This window comes from Diplotaxodon limnothrissa, linkage group LG3 (assembly GCF_057381915.1).
Source record: "Diplotaxodon limnothrissa isolate DT_005_m linkage group LG3, D_limnothrissa_male_GT1.1, whole genome shotgun sequence".
NCBI classification, from domain to species: Eukaryota; Metazoa; Chordata; class Actinopteri; order Cichliformes; family Cichlidae; genus Diplotaxodon; species Diplotaxodon limnothrissa.
In genome coordinates, this window is record NC_140598.1 from 70661838 (window position 1) to 70686965 (window position 25128).

Consider the following 25128-nt stretch of genomic DNA (forward strand, 5'->3'; position numbering starts at 1 on the left):
ATAGAGCTGATAAGAAAGAAGCTGTCAGTAGAGCAGAGTGGACAATGTTACACAGTAACTATCCTAAATTTAAACACTTCTGAGGCTTCAGTCATGAACAGGTTAGTTCATGTTGGTATTTTACACGTCTGAAAATCATGTTCTGGTCCTCATCACTTTGGCTTTAAACATCCAGACAGCATGTAACGGATACCTAACAGGCTGCCAATCAAAACGCAAACTGACGATCAAACCAGGCACGTCTCCAGAAACCATTTCTTAAATAAAAACTCAATTAAATGTTCCAACCTGATAAGTGACGCTTAACTCAAGATAATCTGTGCATGTCAGACATATTGCTCGAACTAGGATATTGACTGAGAGGGCCCTCTGGGTGAAAACACTGGTAAAAACGTTGACAAGCAGGATCGAGGTTAATCGGTGTCCCCGTCTCTGTTCACAGTATGTCCTACAGTCTCTTCCTGCAACAATCAGGATATCTACAGTGACTTACGCTGGCGCTTCAGGAATGACATGGAGTAATCTCCCGCCGGAGTGCTCTTCTGCCTCTTCATCTGGACCTGTGACTGTGCGGTGAGCTGCAGCTTGATGGCGCTGGAGTTCACCTTGGCAGCGCACAGGAGCTCCTTCATCCCCTTCATCTTCTCACTCTGAAAGGCGATTACAGTGCCAGCTGGCGAGAGGGGGGCCTGCTCCGGGGAGAAAGGAGAAGATGCGGAGTCTGGGAGACTGGGGGACTTGGGTTTTCCTTCAATGTCTCCAGCACGTAGTCCCTGGGAGGAGCGCCGGCGGAGCCCTCCTTCTCCCACCTTCTTGGGCTGAGCTGCCACTGCAGCCGGCTGGCTGCACGGGGAGGTAGGAGCGGCAGAAGGAGGAGAGCTCTGGTCCTCCAGCTTGGACTCCCTCCTGGGGCCACGCCTGCGCCCTTCCCTGAAGTCCTCGCTCGACTGGTCGTCGTCGTCCTGGGGATCTGGCTCTTTGGTGATGATTGTTACTTTCTGACGCACCTTTGGAATCGGAGCACAAATGTGTGTTTAGCTAGAAAGCGCTAACACGTCTGTGGCTCTCCTGCAGTCACGGGCAACTCACCTGGGCATCAAAGCGACTCAGAGACTGGACAAGGTATGTGGCCCAGCCCACATGAAGGACCGGCGTGGGACTCCCCTCCTCCCACTTGCAGATGCCGTCATAAAAACGCAGCAGATGGGCAAAGCACTCGGGGTCCTGCAGTGCAGAGACAGCCGCTGCCTGCTTGGGCTGATCCTGCAAGAGAGCAGAGGTGCAAGACTGAGGCCACATCTGTCAGTGAGTAATATTCATGATGTGCATCTAACAACATGATCTAAACTCAGGTGGAGGTGCGCTCTGTTGGTGTCTGTTAATGTTCACGAGTTTCTACATGTTCCACATGCTTAATCAGAGAGAAGCTGAATTTGGAAGTCATCTGATAAGGAGCAAGAGAAAGAACATGTTCTGTTGGGTTGAGGTGGTAGTGTGATTGTTACTGAAGAGAGAATTAGAGCTTTGCATTATTACAGAACAGCTGCTAGTGGAGCCCTGCTCCACCTACTGTCTGTGGGTGTATGTACTCTGGAGAAACATTCACCTCGTCCCCTCCTTCTGTCTCCTCTCCTCCCTCCCCAGGACTCTCTGCTGCTGTCGCCGTTTCCTTCAGCAAGGTAGGGATGACATCATTTGCAATGTCAAAGAACTCCTTGTAGATCTCCTCATCCTCGCGGAAATAGTTATAGCTGCAGGAAGGTGGAGAAGGAGCTTTAATACATACATGCGCTTTTCTCCTGTCACAGCATGAAGTCCAGAAAAAAAATATAAGAGTAAAAACAGGATGCTGTGACATGTGGCAGACATGACAACAAGTGAGGAACAAGTGGACAGGTTCAGAAAACAAAACAAAGCACGGGCACATATTTCTCTGTGAGGCAGCAGAGCGTGGGCTGAACCTGAAGAACAATGGGGAGCAGGAAACGGAAGCTGATGGATGTGGAGAGAATGTGTGTGGTGGGTCAGAGCTGCTATTTATAACTGCAGATCATGAACAGTGTTTAGAGGGAGGAGAGCACATGAGGATGCAGAGCTGGATACTTCCTGGACTGAGCACCACACCTTTCCAGGCCAAGTGTGACTGAGCCCTTAGTGGTGGCTGGGTTCATAACGAAGCAACAAAGAACCACAAGGGCAGGAAACACAGCTGCTGGTTTAGTGCCATCTTGTGTTCATCTGCTGAAATAGCATTCACGTACAAATGTCATCTGGGACCAGCTAAAAGAAGAAAAAGGTGTCTAGTGTCTGAATAACACTACTTAAAAGTGAGATCAATATAATTTTGTTTTCTTCTATTTGTCACTTTATCCAAACACTTCATTCAGAATCATCAGCACGCCGGGGGAGGAGCTGTGAGGATGCAGAGATACTGGACGCTTCCTGGATCAGGAGTCTCATTAGTGTGAACTTACTCCTGCATGACCTGGGCGGCCTCAGCCCAGGACCTCAGGGCCTCCCGCACACTCCTGTGCCTGTAGTGGAAGCCAGCCAGGTACATGTAGGGGTAGATGTGCTCGTTGTTATAGTGCTTCTGAGCAGAAGTGACGGCCTGAGAGACACAGACAGATCAAAGAAAGTTAAAAAAATGATGCTGAACTCAGAATTAAGAGGGTTCAGTATCAGCATTCAGCAACAGGTCATGGTGGAGACGTTTATTCAGTTTGACAACGAGCAGCAAACCAGAACTCCAGTGATCCCAACAAGCACTTGGACCTGAGCATCAAACAGGAAGAAGGGTGTTAACCAGAGAGATCCAGCAGGTGTGCAACTTCCTGCATGCTGTCACCACCAGTACCATCACAGTACTGCTTTTCTGTGGAACCGGCTTCCAGTTTGGATTCGGGAGACTGACTCTAGGCTGTGGGGGATTCCCATGATGCACTCAGTCACCTTTTTCACTCTCTTTGTGTTTATATCTTGGTCCTCTTGGCTCCAGCCGAGCCTCGGGTACATCGGTGTTATTTTGGATTCTGCCATGTCCCTAGAGCAACACTCTGGACAGTTAATTAGGAACAGCCTTCTTCAGCTAAGAAACATCTCCAAACTGTGAACCTTGTTGTCTAAATCTGAGTTAGAAATGCTTTTATTTCATCTCTCTTAGATTGTTGTTAAAGTCTTTTTCTTTGTTTGAGCAAAAAGAATCGTAACCGTCTCCAGTCGGTCCAGAAGGCTGCTGCGAGCCTCTTAACAAAGACACGAAGACAGCACTGGTTTTACTCTCATTACACTGGCTCCCAGTACGTTTTAGAATTCATTTCAAATTCTTAGTACTGACTTTAAAGCTGTGAGTGGTGACGCTCCTGCCTACATCTCTGATCTTTTACAACCCCACGCTCCCTCTCACAGCCTGAGATCAGCCCCACCAACACGTTTTAAGACCAGAGGAGGTGGATCAGTTAGAGCGGAGGCCCCCAGGTTATGGGAAGCTTTACCTCCATCGTAATGTTGCCTTGATTGTATTTATGACTTATTTATTTAGACTGGCACAATTAGAGTTGTGCTGTATGATCCATTGTGTTGTTAATGTTATTGTGAAGGACTCTGTGGTTCTTATCCTGTGAAGAGTGAAGTAAAGTTATTATTATTGTTTTATACACCACTCTGCATTTAAATACTAAAGTGCTCTGCACAGTCTGTCCACTAGAGGGTGCTGGATCATTACGGTCATAAAAGGCCTAGCCCCCCTGGGCCAGCAGAGCGCTCAGCATCTAAGTTTGACAGTCCTCTCACACAGCCAATGGCAGAGTGAGGCTGTTATTTATCTATGCAGCAGTCAGTTGGACACGTGTAAACAAACAGCCAGTCACTTTCAGTGTTGTTAGCACCCCCTCCTTGGTTTTGGACTCAACCGAGCAGTAATGCTTACTCCAGGTCTCTTTCCACACTATGTTTTGATAGAGACCAGCAGCTGATTTCCAGTAGCTTGTGTTGTACAGACAAAGATGAAAAACTGCTGTCTGATCTTCAGCCCCACTAATGCAGAAGATCTACACGAAAAGTTTGACATGTTCTGTAAATATGAAGCCTGTAAAAGTCTTCCCTGCTCGCCGCTATGTGACCTGGGAAACTGGTTGATGTCTTACCTTCAGGTGGATTTTCAGGGGGTTCTCTTTTCCTGGAATTGGTTCCTGGTCTTCAAGGTCTGCCAGAGTGCCCATGGCCATGGGATATCTGGTGCGTAAGCCGAGACAGAAGCACAATGTCAACTTCGAGGAGTTACGTAAGCATTTTTTTTTTAAATACAGCACATGTAACATTTCTGTTTTCTCCAATTATGGACGCCTTAATGACCCTGACCCTGCATAATATAGAACACCGTGACACACATTATTCATCAAAGCTGGACCTTCTAAATGACAGCTCACAGCTATGTGATGAAATCTGACCTTCATCACAGTAACGAGTTCACTGTAAAAGCATATTTTATAAACTGTAATAAGATATGTAAATATTACAGCAAAGTGAATGAGGGAGCACTAGTGTTCACCTTAGCCAACTAAAACTACATAAACTGTCTTTTTAACTCTGTATTGTGAGTTTATGAAATATGTTCAGACTTCAACGCTTTGGTCTCTGCCCCCTCCGATTACTGTGGGTTCAGTCACTCTCTAAAAGCACTGGGTGGAAACCAAAGATGGCAGGAAGAGAAGCAACATGATGACGCACTGTCCTAATCTTGGGTCGGCCTGAGTTGTGTCGTGCTGACAGACGTACATCGATGTACCATTAAATGTTACGGCAAAGTGAGCACGCTTGCTGCTCAGCTGGTGTCAGGGCAAATCTGAAAGAGTCTTTAATGAATCCTCAGCAGTGCACTGGTACACACTCACCTGTCCAGGTCGCCTCGTTCATACAATAGCCAGAGGAGTTTCTGGTAAAGCAACGGGAAAAAGAAAGGTGAGGAAACCAAGTGCAAGACTGTAGCGTATTTCCTTCATGTGTGCCTGGATGGACTTTCACAGGCAGTACAATGTTTCCAGTTGTTCCAGGTGTAGATTATAAAATTACAATGTAATCACAAACTGTACGACTGAAGGTTTCTGTGCTGCTGAAAACGAGAGCTGATGATTGTGTGGACGTTAATCAATATCAACACTAATTCACTGCCCAACCTAAAATCCCTCAGGTCAGAGTTTTACTGTCCATGTCCAGAAAAGCTTTTACTTCTATATTTTTAAATATTAACACAAATTAATTGAGCCAGTATTTTCTATTATTTCACTTTTAATCATAAAAATGTTATGAAAACCTTTAAATGAAGATCGTCTAGTACACACCGCGCCCCCTTTAGACTCACCCTGTTTGCTTCCGTGTGAAATAAGACGGCTGCCGTCAGCCTTCAGTGAGCTGTATATATTAAATGTGGCAGCGGACTAAGTCAACAGTTCATCTGCATATTTTAAAACAACCTCTGGAGGCTTGATGCAGATTTTTTGCTGTGTAAAACAAACATTCATCGTTACCCTGTAGGTGCAGGCCTCACCTGTTGCAGCAGCAGAAGCTCGGAGCTGTCTGTGTGCAGGTCCAGTGATGGGTTGATGGCACAAACCATGAAGGCCACCTCCATGTTTCTGTCACACTTCATGTAGGAACCCTTCAGATACAGCCAGCTCTGAGGGACAGACGAAGGATCACAGCTACACTTTGTGAATAAATGGTAAATGGACTTGCTCTTATATAGTGCTTTTCTATTCTACTGGAGCACTCAAAGTGCTTTACACAACATGCCTAATTCACCCATTCATACAAGCACTTATCTATGCCTGAGTGCTTTCTATCCAACATCCACACTGCGATGGACGCATCAGAGAGAAACTTGGAGTCGGTATCTTGCCCAAAGATATCTTGATGCATGCTCACTCATCCAGGTAAGGAAATCCCAAAGAGTGGATTCTGTTCATCTGGATGTTTTCAGTGGGAGAAACGTTTCATCATCATCTTCAGTCTCAGCTCACTGCAGGTTTCCCCAATCTTATCAACAGTACATTTGCACAATGACTGAAGCCAGCCCACTGAATGCTGGGAGGTCAGGTCCTTGATCATAAATATGCTAATTCTCATGACTACTGATCAGTGGCCATGAGTACCATTCACAGAGAGCTGGGGAATGGCTGCAATCACAGCATGTAAGATGGTGACAGATGTACCCTTAGGCCCCCTCCTCAATTCAGAGATGGTCTTTCCCTTTTCACATAAATGGCCTCCTTGACTCCGCCCTCAAACCAGCGTTCCTCCCTGTCCTGGATGTTACATCCTCATGATTGAGAGAGTGTCCACTGTAGGTGTGAATAGACTGCAGAGTCCTGGCCTGACGAGGTGGCTCTTCTGTGTTGTAGCCAGAGGTTGTTTGGTTTCCCCGATGTATAAATCCTGACAATCCTGCACTAACAGCTACACTATGTTACTCTGTTTGTGTCGGGGGACCTGATTCAAAGCTGCCTACCAACGGGTTGAGGATTGAAGCCAAAAACGTTGAAATGTTAACGGTGACCGAGTCGATCATAAGGACAGTTTGTTGTAAAGGTGCATCCTGTTTATGTCTTCGGTAAACTATACAGACTTGGTGTAAATTCCCCTCCGTAATGCCTGTGGTATGACGTCCGGCCAATAGCACCGTCTCATTCTAATTGCTTCAGAGAAACTATCACCCTACAGTAACCACTTCCTGGGTCTCATTTCATGATAGCCTTTCTGGTTTAGCAAAACCATCCACCTACCGTTGTCTGCTGCGAGGATGATAATGTTGTTGTCATTACTAAGTGATGTGAGTGCCCTCCTCTCCTCCATGCTGATTTTGGATGCTGGGGCTTTGCATTGTTGAGACAGGCTGAAACCAGTTGCTCTGCTTCCACAGCTGCAATGTTGCTGTTTCAAATTGCTGTTTCTGTGGCTGTGATCAGCTCCACTAGCAGGATTAGTCTCAGCGTCACAGCCCATTGTTCACTCAGTGGGCTAGTTTCAGTCATTGTGCAAAGATAATGTTTATAAGGCTGCGGAAACCTGCAGTCAGCTGAGTGGTGACAGAATCAACTTTATGGGATTGCCCATGGATACTTTGATTTGACTGGACCAGCCAGCCAGGGACCAATCTGCTCGAGCTCCTGAGCTACAGCCACCCCGAGTCCCAAGATTTGCCTAAAGCTGTGTACACACTGGAAGCACTTCACAGCAACATGGTGATCAGGGATTATAGAAAGTAAATGCTTTTTGGATATTTCAAGTGATTATGAGTCAAAAAACAGCTGGTGATGCAATAAATCTGAAGTACAGAAAGTAACTTTTGAGGTTTAATAGAAAAAAACCTCATAAATATACTGATTAGTGTGTAAGTGCATTTTCAGAAAGCTAATACTATAGCAGCTAATGTTGGTCTGCCCTAAAAATCACACTTTCCTTCTGATAAACAGTTTGATTACATTCTCAAATCTTACGAGAGTTTATTATCAGTGTCAATGTTAGGATCCGCTTCACTAACGCTAACTACCGGCTGCTAACAGCGACGACACCAGCAGTGCTTACCAACAGGAAAGGTTGGAATATCCACAACAACTCGCCTCAGCATCGCTCTCATCACACAGAATGAGCTTTGCTGACCTGTAAACTCTTATTTGACTCCTTACACAAAGTTTTACAGCCTCCTCGCTGCAGATGAAGAGTGCCACTGTTTGTCCTACAGCGGATCGGATTGCACACTTGGATTGTGAGAAGTAAGAAAACAGAATTCATTTAACTGCAGTTGAATGAACAGATGACGTGACTGACTTCCTCAAGAGCTTTGATGTGTGTCAGATATATTTGAGCCCTGAAATGTGCAAAAGTAACCAGCTGGCAGCCTCAGAGCGACGTGTGACGACCAAATCACTCCCAGTGTGTACACAGCTTAAGATTATTTTTTAAGCACTACATACAGCTTGACTTCATCTTCTAAATCCCTGCAAATGTAACCAATCCAACATTTATTGATCATTTTCTGAGCAAAAATATCGTACATTGGTACCCTCTTTGTACAAAACTCCTTTACATCGGGGTCATGATCTTGTCCTTGATGGAAATATGTAAAATTGTGTATGTTTCTGTTCTGTGTCTTGTGTACCGTTTGTTTGTATATGTGTCTTCCTTGCTGCTGTTACACCCAAATTTCCCCTTGTGGGACAATTAAAGGATTAATCTATTCATGTGTGCATAGAAATTTCTTTCTGTCTGCTTGAACAGCACACTGGTTTTCCCACTTGAGGTAAAAGCAAAGACATGGAGTAGGCCTCTTTGGTGCTAACATATGACCCATGCAGTCTCACTCCTACTAGAGCACGCTGCTGCTGTCGCTGGTGGAAAATGTCCTTCTTTTACTTACACTGCTCACTATAGTGTCAGAATATCAACCCAACGTGATGTCGCTCTAACTCTAATTCCAACCACATGAGTGGTTTAGCACCACACTCTTCTCGTGGAATTAGTATCAACGACTGTACATTGACCATCTCTCACATTTCTATGCAGGGAAGACTTTTCATGATGATTTTCTTTTTTTAATCGCGACATTTTAAAGAGCTTAATGATCTGTAGAAGTTAAAATACATGAAAGAAATAGGCTTGACTGTGGTGTCTAAAACGTGTCTACACTGAGCATACTGATAGAGCTAGAGGCAGCTGGTTCATTCTGCTGACAGACGGGCCTCACCTTCTCATTGACTCCAGCTGTGACGGTTTGTCCTCGCCGGTCCTCGTTACCCTTCCCGTGCCAGGTGACTTCTGCTGTCTCCTCACCATTTTTACCAAATATCACCCAGGCGTGGTCCTCAGATAGTGCCAGGTGTACATCATTTAGACCCAAGACCTGACAGGCAGCCACTACTGCAAAGGCCACTCCAGAACTATCCAGTTTGGTACCTGGTTCAATTCAACAATTAATCAATAAATGTTGGACTCACCTAACAAGCATCATGAGAAAAACCATGTTACCTGTGATGAGGCTGAATAGGGACTGGATGTGGGCTCGATCCTTGAAGTAAGAACGACTGAGACTGTTCCAGATCACATCCGATACCTTCTTCACCAGCTCTCGGCTGGATCCCGCAGCAGTTCTCCGATACTGGGACAGATCCACAGCCCCACGGATCTGTGCTGTGAACCGCTCATACAGAGCAGAAATCATGCCCAGCTCCACTGTGGGGAAGCAAGACATGGGACAATCCGGCTCCAGCGGCTCAAAACGGACCCCTGGAACATTTATGGGGATGACTCGGTTCACAGCCAGGAAGTGCTCAACAAAACCCAAGACCAGTGAAAGAAGAGCCAAGTCCGGCTCTGGTTTCCGGAGCTCTGCATCAAACAACTGAACGACTCCATCGATTCCCCGCAGAGGAAAGTGCTTCTTCTGGGCCGAGTGCAAACCCATGATGCCTGCTGTCAGTCACAACTTTGATGTATGCGTGCCTCCTCACCTGCAGTACTGAACGGGGAGAGCAGTCAGTTCATCTGTAACTCCAGATCACACGCTAAAATGTGGGAAACAGGCAAATTCCAAAGCTGACCCATTAAAAATAATTCCTTATAGAAAACCACGTGTTTCCTACGTACTGGCTCATCGCCAAGAACTCTGGTTTCTCAATGAAGATGAAAACATTAAAAACAAAACAGTTCACAACTATAAAAGCAGACTTATTTCATTAATCTTTAAATAAAAGTCAGTAAGTTCATACATTATTGTTACTGTAAGTTTTAAATTACTTAATTCATTCACTCGCCTCTGTCAGTGCGCTCCAGGGCGGCTGTGGCTACACTGTAGCTTGCTATCACCAGTGTGTGAATGGGTGGATGATTGTGTATAGTGTAAAGCGCTTTGGGGTACTTAGGACCAAGTAAAGCGCTATACAAATACAGACCATTTACCATTCACAAGGAAACATTTGCTGTGGCCGCGGTTCTCTGGTCTGCTGAATGCGTGTGACAAACCACGTCAGCACAGACGAATACGACACTAATAAAAACTGGTTTATTTTTAATATTTCATATCCGAACGTAAGATAGCGATACTGTAACACTGATTTCTACACAGAAAGCTAACAGAAGTTACACCGCACACAACGCAGCATAACATGTGTCACGTTTGGTTTACAGTCTCGGGTATGAAGGAGTATACGAAACATTTATTGGTTATTAATGAAGGTTAATAATGCCAGCAGTAACTGTTAAGTGCTGAACAGACTAAGACATAAACACTGACATAGCACTGGACCGGGGCTGAGTGGCTGGACTTGTTGCGTAATGCCGGTTACATATATGCCGCTAACGCCGGTTATATGGCGCTTCGGTGGGCGGGGCAGGTTCACTGCTACCTGCGTACATTCAATGCAGAGCTGCAAACAGCCGCTCTTTTAGAGTTTCATGACAACGATCACTGTGCCGAAACGCATCCGGAACACCACTGGGGCGAACACTCTGTCATCCTAAAACGAAATACTCCGTTAGGTCCATTTATATGGTAGAATAATGTGTGACGTAAGCTAACTAGCTAACTTTACTAAATTAAGTTAGCTACTCATTTCGCCTTTCAAGCCGCGCTAATTTGCTGAATTAGTCCTGCTTTGTTTAAATAAGTCGGACGACATGCAGACACAAACCAAACCCGAAAATGAGTCACACGCTGAGGGGAATACGTTATCTGCCTGAATGAGCAGCTATTAAGCTAACAAGCTAACGAGCGGCTATCAGCTAAAGTCACTACTATTGGAGCTTTTGGAAAATATATCGCACCAGCTATACAACAACACCAACTCACCCTCAGCTCTACATCAGCCAACAATCTGACCAATGTTTAAGTGATCGCATACCCGTTTTCTCACAGCTCGCGCCACATGTTTTTGTTTGTGTCCCCTTTCTTTTGCCGCGCAGCTCAATCTGCCCGAAAGTCAGTTGGCATATGTCGACGTTTGCGTCTCGAAGCAGATCTCACAGCAACAAGCACGCTTCTCTCGAGCGCAAATGTGCGCCTTTAGGCCCATCCCTATGCTTCGAGATCGTAAGTCCTGCGCAGTGGGGTTTTCCTCGTGTATGCTGGGAAATGCAGTTCATTTTAGGGTATTCCCCTACACCCCCAGTAGAGGTCACCACGACGCCTTTAAGAGATACGTGCTTTAAAATGGAACAACAGTAAATGTTACATAACGGAAAACGGGGCACGTATGGAGCATAAAACATTTAGGATAACATAAGAATGTACCGCAGAGTTGAACTCACGGCATATTTATCTTTAATATGTCGTTGGCTAAACAGTATGTCGTTGGCTATGACACAAGCTCAGACATATGTGTGTCTACAGAATAGAACAGAATAACCTGTTATTGTCATTGTACACGTTGATCGAAATCGTGGATTTGCACTCATGATCTAATATTTCGATTAAACGTATTTCAAATTCAGTCTACCAGTAAATTAATAGCTAATTTCCGAAGTACACAAGGTATTGTCCATGGTGCCCTGTGCTAAGGAGTCGTTGTTGTGATGCTGTGGTCTGTTTTTTATGTGCTGCTCGGGAATTCAGTGACACTGCACTGTTGTAGTTGATATAATTTTTTTAAATAGTAGAAGCGAGACGGACAGATCAGCCAATGGTGATAAATGATAAAGGCTTTTTTTGCTGGTGTTGTTGAACGCTGACACGTCCTACTGGAAGCGTAAGCCTTGAACGTCTCACACGCAGACATTTTTTTGCCCCTCCTCCACATTCTGCCTCGTTTCCCTCCGTCTCCGCTCCGCTCCCAGTGCTCGGACATAGGCTGAAGGTGCAGAGCCGAGTCCCGCTTTTGAGGGAAATTCGAGGAAAGTCAGACGTCACAGACACCCTGATAGACCATTACAAGAGGAACCCATCCGAGACGACAGACGTTTCGCCGCTTCTGTGCAGTTCTGTTGTAACTTATATAAAATGGATCCAGTGACTCAGTCCGCCCAGATATCGTCGTCGCAAGGCTTTGCCGATGGACAAAATTCTGCTACCAAAGAATCAAAGCTGTCTGGTAAGAAGTAACCAAAGGATACGGTAGCTAGCTAAATGTAGAGCTTGATGCGTGTTTTATTCGTACCTTACGTTAAGCTGTATGTGTTGGGCTTTTATTTACACGCATGAATATCGGTTAACGTCCAGTTTATAACGCAGTAACGTAATGACTACAGCCATTGTAATGCTGAACGCCCTCACTGTGTCTCCCGCTGCCTGGATGAGGAGCTGATTTCAGCTGTGATGGGAGACACCTGTAGTCGTGGATATTTCCTGACACACGGCTGCACAGTCATGCTCCGTGCAGCTGTGGCCTGCCTGCTGTCTGGGCTCGTTTTAGGCGAAACAACAAGCTAACACGGTGTTTGAATCCCTCTTTTTATTTGGCCTTACTGACAAACAGGAGCACAGCAAGTAGGCGGCCCTGCAGAATCGGGGATCATATATTTGACAGACGGTAACCAGCCTGCTACTGAACGGCGTAATACTGTTGAAAAGGCCTCGTTTAAAACAAAGGGAACACGTCTGATTAAAGTACGTGTGCGTGGGACGTTTGATGTCAGCTAGATTTAAATGTAAATCCTGCTGTCCGATTAGAGCTACATTCTTATTCATAAGTGCAGAAACATTACATGACGGGTTTTTCTGCTGAACGTTGTCGAAATGTTGCGTTTGCCTGCAGTGCAGAGGCGTTGTCACTGTGCAGTTACCACAGAGAGGCACCTCTTAAAGGCACATCGGCCTTTTCCTGGCACTGCCTGGATTATGGGAGCCAGATGAACATCAGCATACCCGACGAGCTGCGGCACGCTCATTTACTACTTAGTTTATAGCTGTCGTCAGCTCCACTTCCACATGGAGCCCGTTTTCAAAGAAAAACTCACAACCTGGATCTACAGTTTCACCATCACGCCCTCTCTATATCCGCGTATGAGGCTGACATGATTTAAACTCCATGGTTGCGCCACCTGAATCCTACAAAGCTGAAGCCGTGAATCATAAGATTGTAGACTTTCAAGAAATGCAGCAGGTGTGGTGATGCCAGCAGCTGGATCCTACAGGGCGTGGCACATTCTTCCTGCTGAAGTAGATAACTGTGGTTTGGCAAGTTTGCAGAAATTTCCATGTAATGCGTAACATGATAAATAATTAAGGACAATATATTTAACAATAAATGTTAAAATTCAGTATTCGTATAATCGGATTATTCAACAGTTACAGATGGTGCAAGTAAGTTGAGTTGTCTGTGCTTGTATGAATCCTGGAAAAACATTGTCAAGTTAGTGTGAGGTGTAACTGGTTTGTTTTTTATGAATGAAGCACTGAACTAACTCGCCTGGTGTTTAGACTCTGATCAGCAGCCTGTCTGCAGAGATGCTCCTCTACAAGGAAATAACTTTGTCATCCTTTACAACTTTTTTCAAATGCATGTTGTTAGTGTGTAATATGTGTTTAGGGTTATCACAGTACTATAACTTCTTAATTGATATTCATATCAATAAGTTTGCAACAGTATCAACACTAGCAGAATAAAAAAGCACTAGTACCTACTCGGCCTGACTCGACTCAGTTTTTATGGTTTTCCATTAGCTGGTAGTCCCTTTCCTTTTAGTACCTACTCGGGTTCCAACCAAGCAGAGTCAAGCCAAAAATGTGACAGACTTCTTGCCACTGATTGGCCAGGAAATGACTTCACTAGATGAGTCATTAGAGTGACTCCTGCACAAGAATTTAACCCGACAGCGAGGTTTAACTCTCTCTTGTTTGAGTCTATGGAGAGAAAACAAGACGGAGCAGCAGGTATACCATCAGCTCAACAGTTTGTTGTGTTTGTGTCAGGGATAAGCCACCCACACTGAGGTGGTACTCTAATGGAAGACGACCGAAACTGAGTAGACTCGAGTTGAGCCGAGTAGGTGTTATTGAAAATATAAAGGTTTTAATCTCTTAATTTAAACATATTTGACTGCTCCTTGTGTCTTATCTAATTAAACTACGTGTGTCGTTTGTCATCACTAACGGATTAATTTCTGGGCACTATCCCACGAATCCTGCAGAATCTTTTTTTTAAATATATTTTTATTGCATGTCCAATATGCAAGGTGGTAAGAAGAGGTTAAATTTGTGTGCACAGAACTTAAGACCTTTACCAATACTGGCCTCATTTCCACATTAGTAAATGAGGCCAGTATTTTTAGGCTGTCAGAGGCTGTGCTGTGCTTTTGCTGTCAAATAGAGCTGGTGAGGAAGGCTGCCACTGTTTGTCTAGTTGCTCGTAGACTTTTCTTAGCTTTAATCTCGAAACCTAACAATAACATAATTGTGTCTTTGTCTTAAATTAACACCACGTTGACATTACAGGCAGGCAGAACTGATGTTTGCTGCCTAGTTCCTACATTAATGTTATTTTTTTATTATTGACCTTAGCCACTACCTTAATGTTAACTAGGGATGGGAATCCCAGTAGTCCAATTCCTTCGATCGATCCCGCTTATCTATACTTGCACTCCTGCTACAATCAGCTGATTTCAGGTCGTGTGTCGGAGGAGAATAATAGTGGGGCAGTCTACAGCATGGACATTACTTTTATTTTTATTGCACAAAAGGATGAGAGCGCGACGGTAAAGTGAAGACTGCAAACAACTGCAGTATACTTGTTAACACAACGTTGGCTCTTTGCAAGCACCTGAACTTCAACAGGTAACAAACCGACGAGCAGCCAGGCTGCAGCCTCCGTTTCTACCTGCTCATGTTTCTGCTAAATACTAAGAGGAAGATATGTGTGTCCTCATTAGGATAGGGATTTATGTTGGTGTGTGGGACTGTAGCCTCAAGTTTATGCTGTTAATTGGTAATTATGAGACTGCGTGTTTCAGATCATTTTACAGAGTAACACGAAAGTAACTTAACAAGTAGTGTAACGAATGTCTTTCTCCTGGGAGTAATTAAGTAACGGACCTCATTACATTTAAGAAAAGTGTTCTGTGTAATACGTGCAATCAATTTTTTGAGTAACGACCTCAGCAATGATCACAACAAAGATGGGAAATACCCACAGCATGCAAAAAAGTCCACTCGGCATGTAATTAATTTGCATGAATGTAATGTCTTTGATATGTTGCTTAGAGATGGTGGTGACGTTCAAAGTGGAGCCAATGAGAGTCGATAATGGAATCTGAATTGCTAACTTCTCATCAGTTCCCATCGCTGCGTGGGGGAGTTCGCCCAGACAAATGTGTTTTAAAACTTGGAGGAGAGATTCGACAGCATCCTTTTGGGGGATCCTGTGGGAGGTGCTACTCGAGTATCTGGCCTGTTGCTATGAGCCATTCAGTCCCTGTATAACCGCAGCAAGAGCTCGGTCCACCTTGTCAGCAATGTCAAAGTCGTTATTGATTCTGTTCATAATTCACAGAATTTGTAAGTGTAGGCAAGTGTCTGAGGCCTCTACTTTAGTGGCGTCAGGATCGCGTGCCTGCTTTTTGCAGATGATGTGGTGCTTTTGGTGTCAAAGATTAGATTTTGAGACGAGTCCATGAACATGACTTATTCCTGAATAATGTTGGAAAATTCTCCCATGATTCTGCTTCAAAACAGCATCAGCACACTGCATCTTTCCCTGTGCTTAAGGCCCAGTTATTACATGCGTTATGCTAGAGTTGTATTGACAAGAGAAAATTATTATTGTAGTTTTTGGGGATTTTTTTCTTTTCAGGATCTCTCTTTTTTTGCTTTTTAGAGAATTGTTGGCAGCATTTTTCCTGGTAATTGTCTCAGGATTTTGAGTCTGTGGATGTCAGCGCGAGCAGATGTCCTGGCCTGCCCAGCTTCTATCTGTTGCTCAGCCCATTACACTTGAGTTCCACAGTGGTGATTGGCTGTAGTCACAAAGGAAGTGGCACACTTTGAAATGGGGACCTCATTTCTCAAACTATGTTGCATCATATTTACAGGACGAGTTGGCTTTGGAATCCATCAGAGTATCGCTGCAGTTTGTGGTGAATTTATGCAGCGCTCATAATCATCAGCTCATAATTTGATGGTTAAAATCCTCTACTGTGTGCATTCTTCATATTGCATCATGTGCACAAACAAACATTCGTTAGTAGTGAATGTTTAACCCCCATCAGTCTGTTTTCCCTTCTCTGCTTTGCTCTAATGCAGACTGCAGCTACTGCAGTTGACAGTATCCAGGAGTTAGTGATGCGCTACCTACAGCCAGAACCTTCTATATGACTTTGTTTATGATTTCTTGTGAGAACGGTTCACCACTGAGCAGTTAAAAGTGAAGCACACAATCGAAGCTTGAAAGAACAGTGAGTTCTTTCAGCCCCCATCCCCCTCGCTGGCTCTCTTCCTTCTTTGCCAAGCTGACCCTCCTCTCTCCAGTCCCTGCTGAGGGTCACAGAGGCAATCAGATAGCCCTCAGGGGTGGACAGTACAAGATAGCTCGAGCAGGAATTGCAGGCATGGCAGTAGAGCCTCCCTTCACTTCCATTCAGGCCCTAAACTAAGAAGCTAGAGTCCATTTTTTCCCATGCCGGTCTGTGGTATCTGGATGCTTATTGTGATTGCATGGAGCCTCGTCGTATAGGCACTCTGTTCCAGATCCATGATTTCTGCAATAAGACATTGGTTAAAGCTGCACTAATGACTACTTTCTATTTTAAGGAGTCATTTGTGGCTACAGATCCACAGAGAATTATCTCTAAATCTGGAGTTCACCTTAGCTCTGAGCTGTATGGCCTCCTTTAGCTCGTAGTTTGTTTTTCACCTTTTAACTGGATTTCTCAGCTAACGTTTATGCAGGGGGACAAAAACGGTAAACAAGCAGCTGTTTCAGGTAAAAGGCAACACGGTCTCTTGTTCCTGCCATCCTCTTTCATATGTAAAGTGTTGTTCTTGTTGTATTTCCACACTTTTTCAAAGAAAACCCCTCATTTTTACGCATCTCACAATTTGTGACCTGATGTATGTGCAGATTTGTAGGTGTTGATTTGTTGTATGCAAGCAGATATGAATGAAGCTATTGAAAAACATAAACTTGCATCAGTGGTTCATATGGATTTAGCTTGGCTTGGAGTGCCTGCAGCACTTTTAAGGTTGGCGGTTCGATCCCTGGCTGTTCCCAGTCTGCATGCCAAATATCCTCGGGCAACATACTAACCCCAGGCTCCTCTCCTGTCAATGCAACCATTGGTATGAATGTTTGAGTATTAGAAAAGGCACTGAGTGCTCAGGTAGAGTAGAAAAGCACTATGTAAGAACCAGTCCACTTACCATTTAGTTCTTGCAGTCTCGTTAAAGACCAGAGGTGTGGTGTTTTGAAAGGGTAACAGTAATATGAATCTGAGAGAAGGAATGTTGCACCACACCAACCCTAACCTGCCCCACCTGTACCACCTTCAGTTGAGCTGAAACAAAAGCAAACGCCACACCTCATCTTTACGCAGCGAAAGTTCCTTTCCCACAATTCAAGTAGTCGTCCAATTTTGATTGATGACAAGGAAGAGTGAAGCATGAGCTCCTATTGGCTTCCACTTTACCGTGAAAGGCAGCGTTCACAGTAGAGGTGGGAATCACCATATATCCCACGATACGATATTATCACGATACTTAACGCACGATACGATATTATTGCAATTTTTAAAAATATTTTGCAATATTCAGATTCTGTACATAAAGGTAAACTTTATCAATATTCATTTTATCTAATATCAAAGTCTCGCACTCAGTCTTTCTCTGATTTCAGTCAGTTTTATTGTTGACAAACTGAACGGTTTGTATTACAGTCTAGTCCAACTTAACTGAATGCAACCATCTGGTACAATTATAGCTATTCTGAACTAAGCAATTTATGAAAACTATGCAGCCCCTTCAGCAACTGAAGAATTTGAAAGTAAATTAAAACAAAATATAAATTTACATTAAATAAAAAAGTTTTAAACTTAATTAAAATAAAAAATGTCTTAAATTAAAATAAGTAAACTGTCATGTTTATTGCTGCCATAAAAAAGTTAAACACATTTGGACAGTGAAGGAATGTCAGGATTCTTGCTCAGAAAAAGGATCAACATGCTCTGAGCACAAAAACCGTTTTTGTAACAAAATATCGATTTCTGCTGTCCCTGTATCGATACATTATTAGCAAACAAAATATCACGATACTACACAGTATCGATTTTTTCCCCCACCCCTAGTTCACAGTGGAAGATATGAAGTTGGGGTTGACTAAGAGCGAGTGGACCACAGCATTTTTACTTTAGGTAGATTCTGTAAGCTGGTTGGTGGCATTTAGTCACATGCAAAGCTTAGTGCAGGCCCGCTTTACATTCTGGTCTTGTTGGAGGTTGTTGCAGATGGAGCGCTGTCCAAGCTAGTCTAGTTTTTACACACTTGATTGGAAATCTTATGTGGAGCTCCCTTTGTGTACCAGGGGTACGAATAATCCAATCGTTCTATCGTACCAATGACTGATAGAATCGTCCAACCACAAAGTAAATGTTGTGGCGTAAATGCAACAAAAACTGAATTCACACCATAAAGACCAGTTTCTGACCGATGGACCATCTACAGTTCAGAAGAATGGCTAACACTCCCACAGCGTTGGTTATGTTACCTTTGTTTGTATCGGTGAAGTAGAAATGGAACGTGTGCTGTTTAGGTTGTAGCCCAAACCAAGCTGCAGTCCAAAGTATGTGGAGATGGGTACTGGACAGAGCTGTGGAGCAATGACTGTGTAAATTAAATGTTTGTGTGTGAAGCTTCTGTCTCTTCGAGTGCTTTTGTCTGCTTGTTGAGTACATTGTCTTGATTTTTTTCCTGCGTAGCAAATATAAGTGCATGTGTTAAAGTTTTTGTAAGTTTGAATGAAACGATGGCCACCTGTAAGCACTGGTTTGTTCTGGTCCTTATGTGAAGTAGTACATGTGTAGAGTTGTTAAGGCTGGATAAGTTAACTTTTCTTTTGAGTGAGGACGGTGGATGGAGATGTTTGTCTTCTTCTACGATGATTATTCTTCTGTCCTCTTTATTTTTTCAGATTCCTTTCTTTCCTCTTCGCCTGTATCTCTCATTCAGTCTCCTCAAGGCAAGTGTATGGTTCTCTTCGATTGCTCGCCTGCTCTCTCTCCCTCTGCCCTGTACTTTCTTGCTGCCCTGCTGCTGTGCAGTTCTGCCTCATGCCTCTTTCTAGTGCCCCTCTCCTGCCAAATAAGAGCCCAGTAAAAACAGCTCGCCTGCAAAGAAACAGCATAGGTGGCTGTGGCCCTAACCTGCTCTTACCCCGCCCCTCCTGCAGACCTCAGTCTGTTTTCAGCATTCCTTTAGGCTGCTGCAGTTATTCTAAGCTGACCAGTCAGCAAAGCTCCCCTTGTTTTCAAGGACTATTGACTGATTGATTGATTTTCTTTTCAGGCTCCTTAGACACACCTATCCATTGCCATAATCTGAGCCGCAACAGCTCTTGTTCACATAGTCATACTGTAGAGTTAAAATAACGTCTCTTGCCACGAGTCACTGGCACTCTCAAAGCCTTCCTTGGGCCATGTGAGAACTCACTGCTGCTTCTTCTTGCCCAGAATTGTACACTAAGAGTGTTGCTCATAAAAGCCTCTGTCTGCAGCTGCTAGCAGTGTGATCCATCTCAGTCTTTGCTGCCTGCTAGCAGGCATTATTTAGGTCAGCATCGCTCACTGTAGGTTCAAGATAATCCCGAGATTGCCACCTTATTTTAGGAAGGCAGAGAAGTTCAAGTTCACATTGTGCATAAAGGACCAGAAATCTAAAAAAGGATGAGGTTGGTGTCTCAGGGGAATGATTCTACCTTCCTGCTGCCCTAGTATCTGAATTCCCCTTCCCAGTTTCAGTCCTAGAAGCTATTGTGTACTGGAGGATGAGTGGCACTGGAGATATCATCGACCGCCCAGTGGCCTGGGTCTGCCATTGCCTGTAGCTCATTCACCCTCCATCCCACTACCTACTTACGGCTCTATAGGCTTTGTGCATGTCTCACATCATTGCTTATGCAAAACAAGTAGGTACATTTTTCCTTAACCCCCCAATTTAGCTTCTTCGCTTTCTGATTCTTTTTGAACTGTTGTTTCTATCACCGCCAGCATTCTTTACTTGTTTGTTAGACAAGCCTAGATAAGGGGTAGCGTGAGTGATAACATGAGCTGCACCAATACAACACACAAGCAGCCGCCCTGAGGTTTGACCGACTATGACCACACCCTGTGGAATCTGCACTCGGACTCACTGGCTTCTCAGCAAAGATACAAACTTCACACTTTTTAGCTGTTTTTGCAGAATTTTAATCAATTTTGGACCCAAATCCAAGTACAAGTTCAGTAAGCATAAACAGGAGTAAAACTCAGTCTTGGGTCTTTTTGCTGTTTTATCAGCTGCCACAAATAACAGCTGAGTCCTGGAAGACTATTTATGTGGCACCTCTGTTGTTGTAAATGGCAACAAGTATTTGAGGGATCAGTGAGAATATAGTTGAATAAGAGCGTGTTAAGTAGATGAAAGACATTTAGAAAACCAGGATTTTTATATCGTCTCTAATAAGGCAAATGTAATGAAAAATGAGTGAAAATGTAAATAATTTATACTGTAGTGAGCTCATACACAGACTATAATGATGCTAACATAGACCATCAGACTGCCAACCTAAAAGAAACACCTGTGAGTGAAAGCTCAGGTGCACTAGCACAGTGGCAAGGTCCACCAGCAGACAGGTGTGGGGTCACCCACTGGAGCTCACAGATATTCAGACACAGCGCTGCAACCAAATGAAAATATGGAGTCACTCTGGGCCAGTTCATAGTCTCCATGATTTTGTGGCTACACAACAGCTCCACTCAACTCTCCATTAGTGTAACAGCAGATTGCACGAAGCAGAAGGCTACTCATTCCCCATTTGTAAGATGCCACACGATGGCACATGGGGATTATTAATATGCAAATATGGTGACAGTTGTAACTAGAGATGGCACAATACCACTTTTTTATGTCCGATACCGATATCATAAATTTGGATATCTGCCGATACCGATATGAATCCGATATAGTGTTTTTTAATCAACAAAACTGTTTTTTAAAATATCTTGCTGCATTTTGCAAGTCTGCAAGTTCATACTCAAGTTTAAAACAACAACTACACTAAAGCTATTCTGTTATACCTGTATACAAAAAAAATATTTCATAGTTCAGCAATACTGATCAATCTAATAAACTTAAACCTACACCATCCTCCCTATTCTGGTATTTTAAAGAGTACTTAGCGTAAATATTAAGCAACCTAACTAATAGGGTTCCAACTCCCAGCAACAACAAAATTAAATAAATAAAAAATAGGGAACCACCCCTCACGCGCCACCTCATGATGCTTAATCGACGTAATCAACCTTAATTTGATGCAGTGTGAAAAAAATGCACAGAAATCAATTATTTTTCAAGAAATATTAAATAGATTCAACATCTTTCTTCAACAAAATTGCAGACTGCACAGATGGTACCTTCCCAAAGGAAAAAGTACTATATCTTACTAGGGTATATATATTAGACTTAATAGTCACTATATACAGTAATTGACTTCTATTCATTTTAAATCAAATTAAAACTTTGTGTGTCAGATAATTATTTATTAAAAGCTCGACATTTTAAATGAGAATAAGAAAGAAAAGTATGTCTTTGTGCCCCCTTTTCCCTGTTAATGCCCTATCGGCCCCCCTGGCTAAACTTTGCTAGATCCGCCCCTGCACAGTTACCAGCGTCAGCTACGTAGAAAAAGATCCTGGAGTAGAAAGTAATATTAAATAAATTCTAACAACAGCTTATCAAGCTTAAACGTGCTGCTGTTGTTCAGCCACTGGTTTCCTCTTTCTGGTGCAAAGTGGGCCAAAAACAAACAAGAGAGACGGAGTCGCGACAGAAAAGCCGATCAGCTGATCATTTAAGCAGTTTCACGATTGAAGTAGCAGCAGGAGAGGCAGTCGCTTGTTAAGCTTAACGTGGGAATGCTTTACAAACATTCAGAGATGGACTTACACACTTGCTTTACTTCTCTCGGGGATAACTTTGTCGGAGATGAAATGCCAGGTTGCTAGCGAAGCTCCACATGCTATCCAGACCACCGACAGGTCCCGCATGCCACAGCTGCTCTATCACGTGATGCATACTGCTCCGACATGCTAACGTTCTGAGGTGAGTTACGGCGTGTTGCAAGTTTTGTGAGGTGCTTTCGTGATATTTAATGGATCGGATTACATTTTTTATTTTTCTCCGATATCTGATCCAGTCATTTAGGTCAGTATCGGACCGATACCGATACGTAATATCGGATCGGTCCATCTCTAGTTGTAACTAAACAAGTTCTTAAAGCTACCTTTGAATCGAAGCACGAACGTCCTAACAAGGAACCCGAGCACTAATATGTGTTTTGGGATTTGTTTACAAGTCCAAAGCTTCCGTAACGTTGTTGGAAAGATGGAAAGTGCATTCATGTGGCCTGGTTTGAACAAAGCATTGTATTGTGGTGCAGGGGAGGTGGCAGCTCTACCAAAGACACAGTGGAGCAGTCAGCTGAGTATGGCTGGAAAACTCTTATACAGAGAGCAGGGAGGGAGGGGTGCTGACAGCTCCCCAAAAAGTAGAAGAAAATGTAAGTTTGGAGTAAATTGAAAAGACTGATCAATGTCAAATTACAAAGTAAAGCCTTGGTCATGAGAATTTGGATGTTGCTGTGCACTGGTTATACTGGGCTGATGTTCATTTCTTAAAATATGTGCCAGGTACTTGTCACCATGGGGACTGAAAATGACTCATCTTTGTAGCCTGGAGGATTGCCGAGGGCACAGGGTTACTGCAGCCGCAGTGAGAGAGCCTTCAACACTCCAAGAGAATAGAAAGTGCTTCAGTGGGCCAATTTACTGCTCAAGGGCAACAGTATTATCTAACTCTTCACATATTTGTATAAGCACGTTACATAATCGCGAGCTAACGACGAGCCAGTGTTAATTATGTAGAAAATAACTCGACAACTAAAAGGCAATTATGACTGTTTTTATCTTCTTGCTTTTTTTAATGAAATTTGTATTAAAAGTTGTAATGAAGGCTTGAATTCATTATAAAAGTCTGTTCTGAACTTTTCCTATAAGTTCACTGTTTAACTTTATTCACCTTTAGTGATGAGTATTAGTAATTGGGCTGCCAGTGTAAAGTGTTTCTGTTGCTGGCCTGCACGTCTTGGATATGTCCCAGCCATAGGAGTCAGACACAGGATGTCTTTCCTGGTTCAGAGTTGGTTCTGTACTCAGAGCCTGGGTTAAGGGATGTAACCAGTGTTTACTGGTAGTGTGTTTTTGTTTGTGTTAGGGCTGTGCGATATGACCAAAATCCCAATATAAGACATTAATCGTCCCGACAACGATATATATCACAAAAAATTTACATTTTCTGTAAATTCGGTGAATCTTGGGCAACTTAACTTGGGTAAAGTGTTTCCAGCTGAGCGTCGTGTGCCTGGAGTCGAGTGTTACACAAGTTGAAATGGCCGCAATTGTCTTTGAGTATTTATACACGACGTGCTGCGAGGAAAAGCCTGTTCTAACGTTTGACTCTAAGGTTTATTTTTTTGCACCTGGCGGCTCTTTTTAGCTTCTCCGTAAACACTCTGCATACTATTTCACGTGATTTGGTTTATTTTGAAAAATCTCAACAGGATCTTCAGCTTTATTGTGAAAGGTTTATGTGGAAAATAAACAAGCGGACGGCAGAGTCACGTGATGGTTTTACCGTCATTATTGCTAACGACAACACGTAAAAACAGGGGCTTGTCCGTCCGCAGTGTGGTTATATTAAATATAAGAGAAAGCGAGAACTTTAAAAAAATCCTACAGTGACCATCAAAACGATGAAAAAATATTGTCGTAAACAGTTTATTTTGCGACACCACGAAATAAACGATAAATGTTTTCATATCGTCATCCGATATATATCGTTATATCGAACAGCCCTAGTTTGTTTGGGGTTCTTCTTCTTCTATTGACTTGCGCCACCTGTACCTCTGTCAAACAATTAATATTTAATATTTAGCCCATTGTTTAACAGTGTTCATCCACATAAGAGGTAAAGAAGCTGAACAAATCTGAATTTTAAACCAGCTTTGCCTCATTTAAGTTTTTTTGGTTTTTTTGCCCCAAATTCCTACACAAATATTAATGCTGCCATGTTCCTAGTTTCCTGAGTTTCCATAGTAGGGACAAACAGCTTTGAGTAGTGGTTTGATTGCTTCTTCTTAGTTCCAGTGCTTGACTGTTTGAGGTGAACTCACTTGTTGTTTTTGAAAGAATGCAGTTTTGTTTTGTTTTTTTGAAAGGTAAGTGCTATATAGCTTGTTAGCTAGGCGTATTGTTATGCCTGGTTTTGGAAATGGTTGTGTTCATCCCCTGTTACTTTAGCTTTTTAATTCTGCGCTCTAAGTAAAGGTAACGTTAGTCACTGTTGCGTCGTATGGAGTGGCTAGTATTAGCAAAAAAAATTAGTGTGTGTGTGTGTGTGTGTGTGTGTGTGTGTGTGTGAGTGAGAGAGAAATCAGAGGGGGGTTTCAGTTGTAAATGGCGGGAGAAATCTCTTGTATACCCTTGGACACAACCACAGATTAATTGAGATGAAATCAGGGGTCGAGTTTGGAAATGGCAACAATGAATATCTTTAGCAGATTATATCTCAGTGGAACTGCTACCAAATCAGCGTTTTCAAGGTGCACAAGCAAATGTATATTGTTCAAAAAGAAATTGTGCTAAAGTCTGCAAGTGTGAAACAAGTCACATTTGTTATACACACTGCAGTGAACATGCATCATCACCCTGTCCACACATGATGTACTGGTAACATTTTTATTTTCTTCTGTTGCCTTTTTTGATCATGCTGATAATTCCATTTCCATACTAAGTACTCGTTAAACTTATGAGCAGCATGGAAAAGCTTGGATATCATCCATAGTATCAATATGCCATTCATTTCCATGATGCAGTGCATGAATGCTTAAGCTGTCGCATTAAGGC

General features: G+C 43.3%; 2 protein-coding genes across 4 annotated transcripts in view; one reads left to right on the forward strand and one right to left on the reverse strand.

The window, feature by feature from the left end:
- Window positions 1-291: 291 nt before the first annotated feature.
- men1 (multiple endocrine neoplasia I) lies at window positions 292-10935 on the reverse strand. The gene is made up of 10 exons (XM_085349776.1): window positions 10841-10935; window positions 9022-9511; window positions 8741-8949; window positions 5546-5674; window positions 4893-4933; window positions 4146-4233; window positions 2475-2611; window positions 1607-1751; window positions 1090-1263; window positions 292-1007 (listed from the first exon to the last, which is right to left on the reverse strand). Exons 2-10 carry the CDS (start codon window positions 9455-9457, stop codon window positions 480-482), a joined length of 1887 nt encoding a protein of 628 aa, XP_085205902.1. The 5' UTR covers window positions 9458-9511; window positions 10841-10935; the 3' UTR covers window positions 292-479.
- Window positions 10936-11790: 855 nt separating this feature from the next.
- rtn3 (reticulon 3) overlaps window positions 11791-25128 on the forward strand; it is a 28812-nt gene continuing 15474 nt past the window's right edge. For 2 of the 3 annotated variants that reach the window (XM_085349785.1, XM_085349783.1), the window contains exons 1-2: window positions 11791-12077; window positions 19101-19148. In XM_085349785.1, the coding sequence (XP_085205911.1) occupies window positions 11987-12077; window positions 19101-19148 (139 nt within the window). In that variant the 5' untranslated portion in view covers window positions 11791-11986. The remainder of the gene's footprint in view (window positions 12078-19100; window positions 19149-25128) is intronic. The other variant, XM_085349784.1, reaches the window with a different exon arrangement.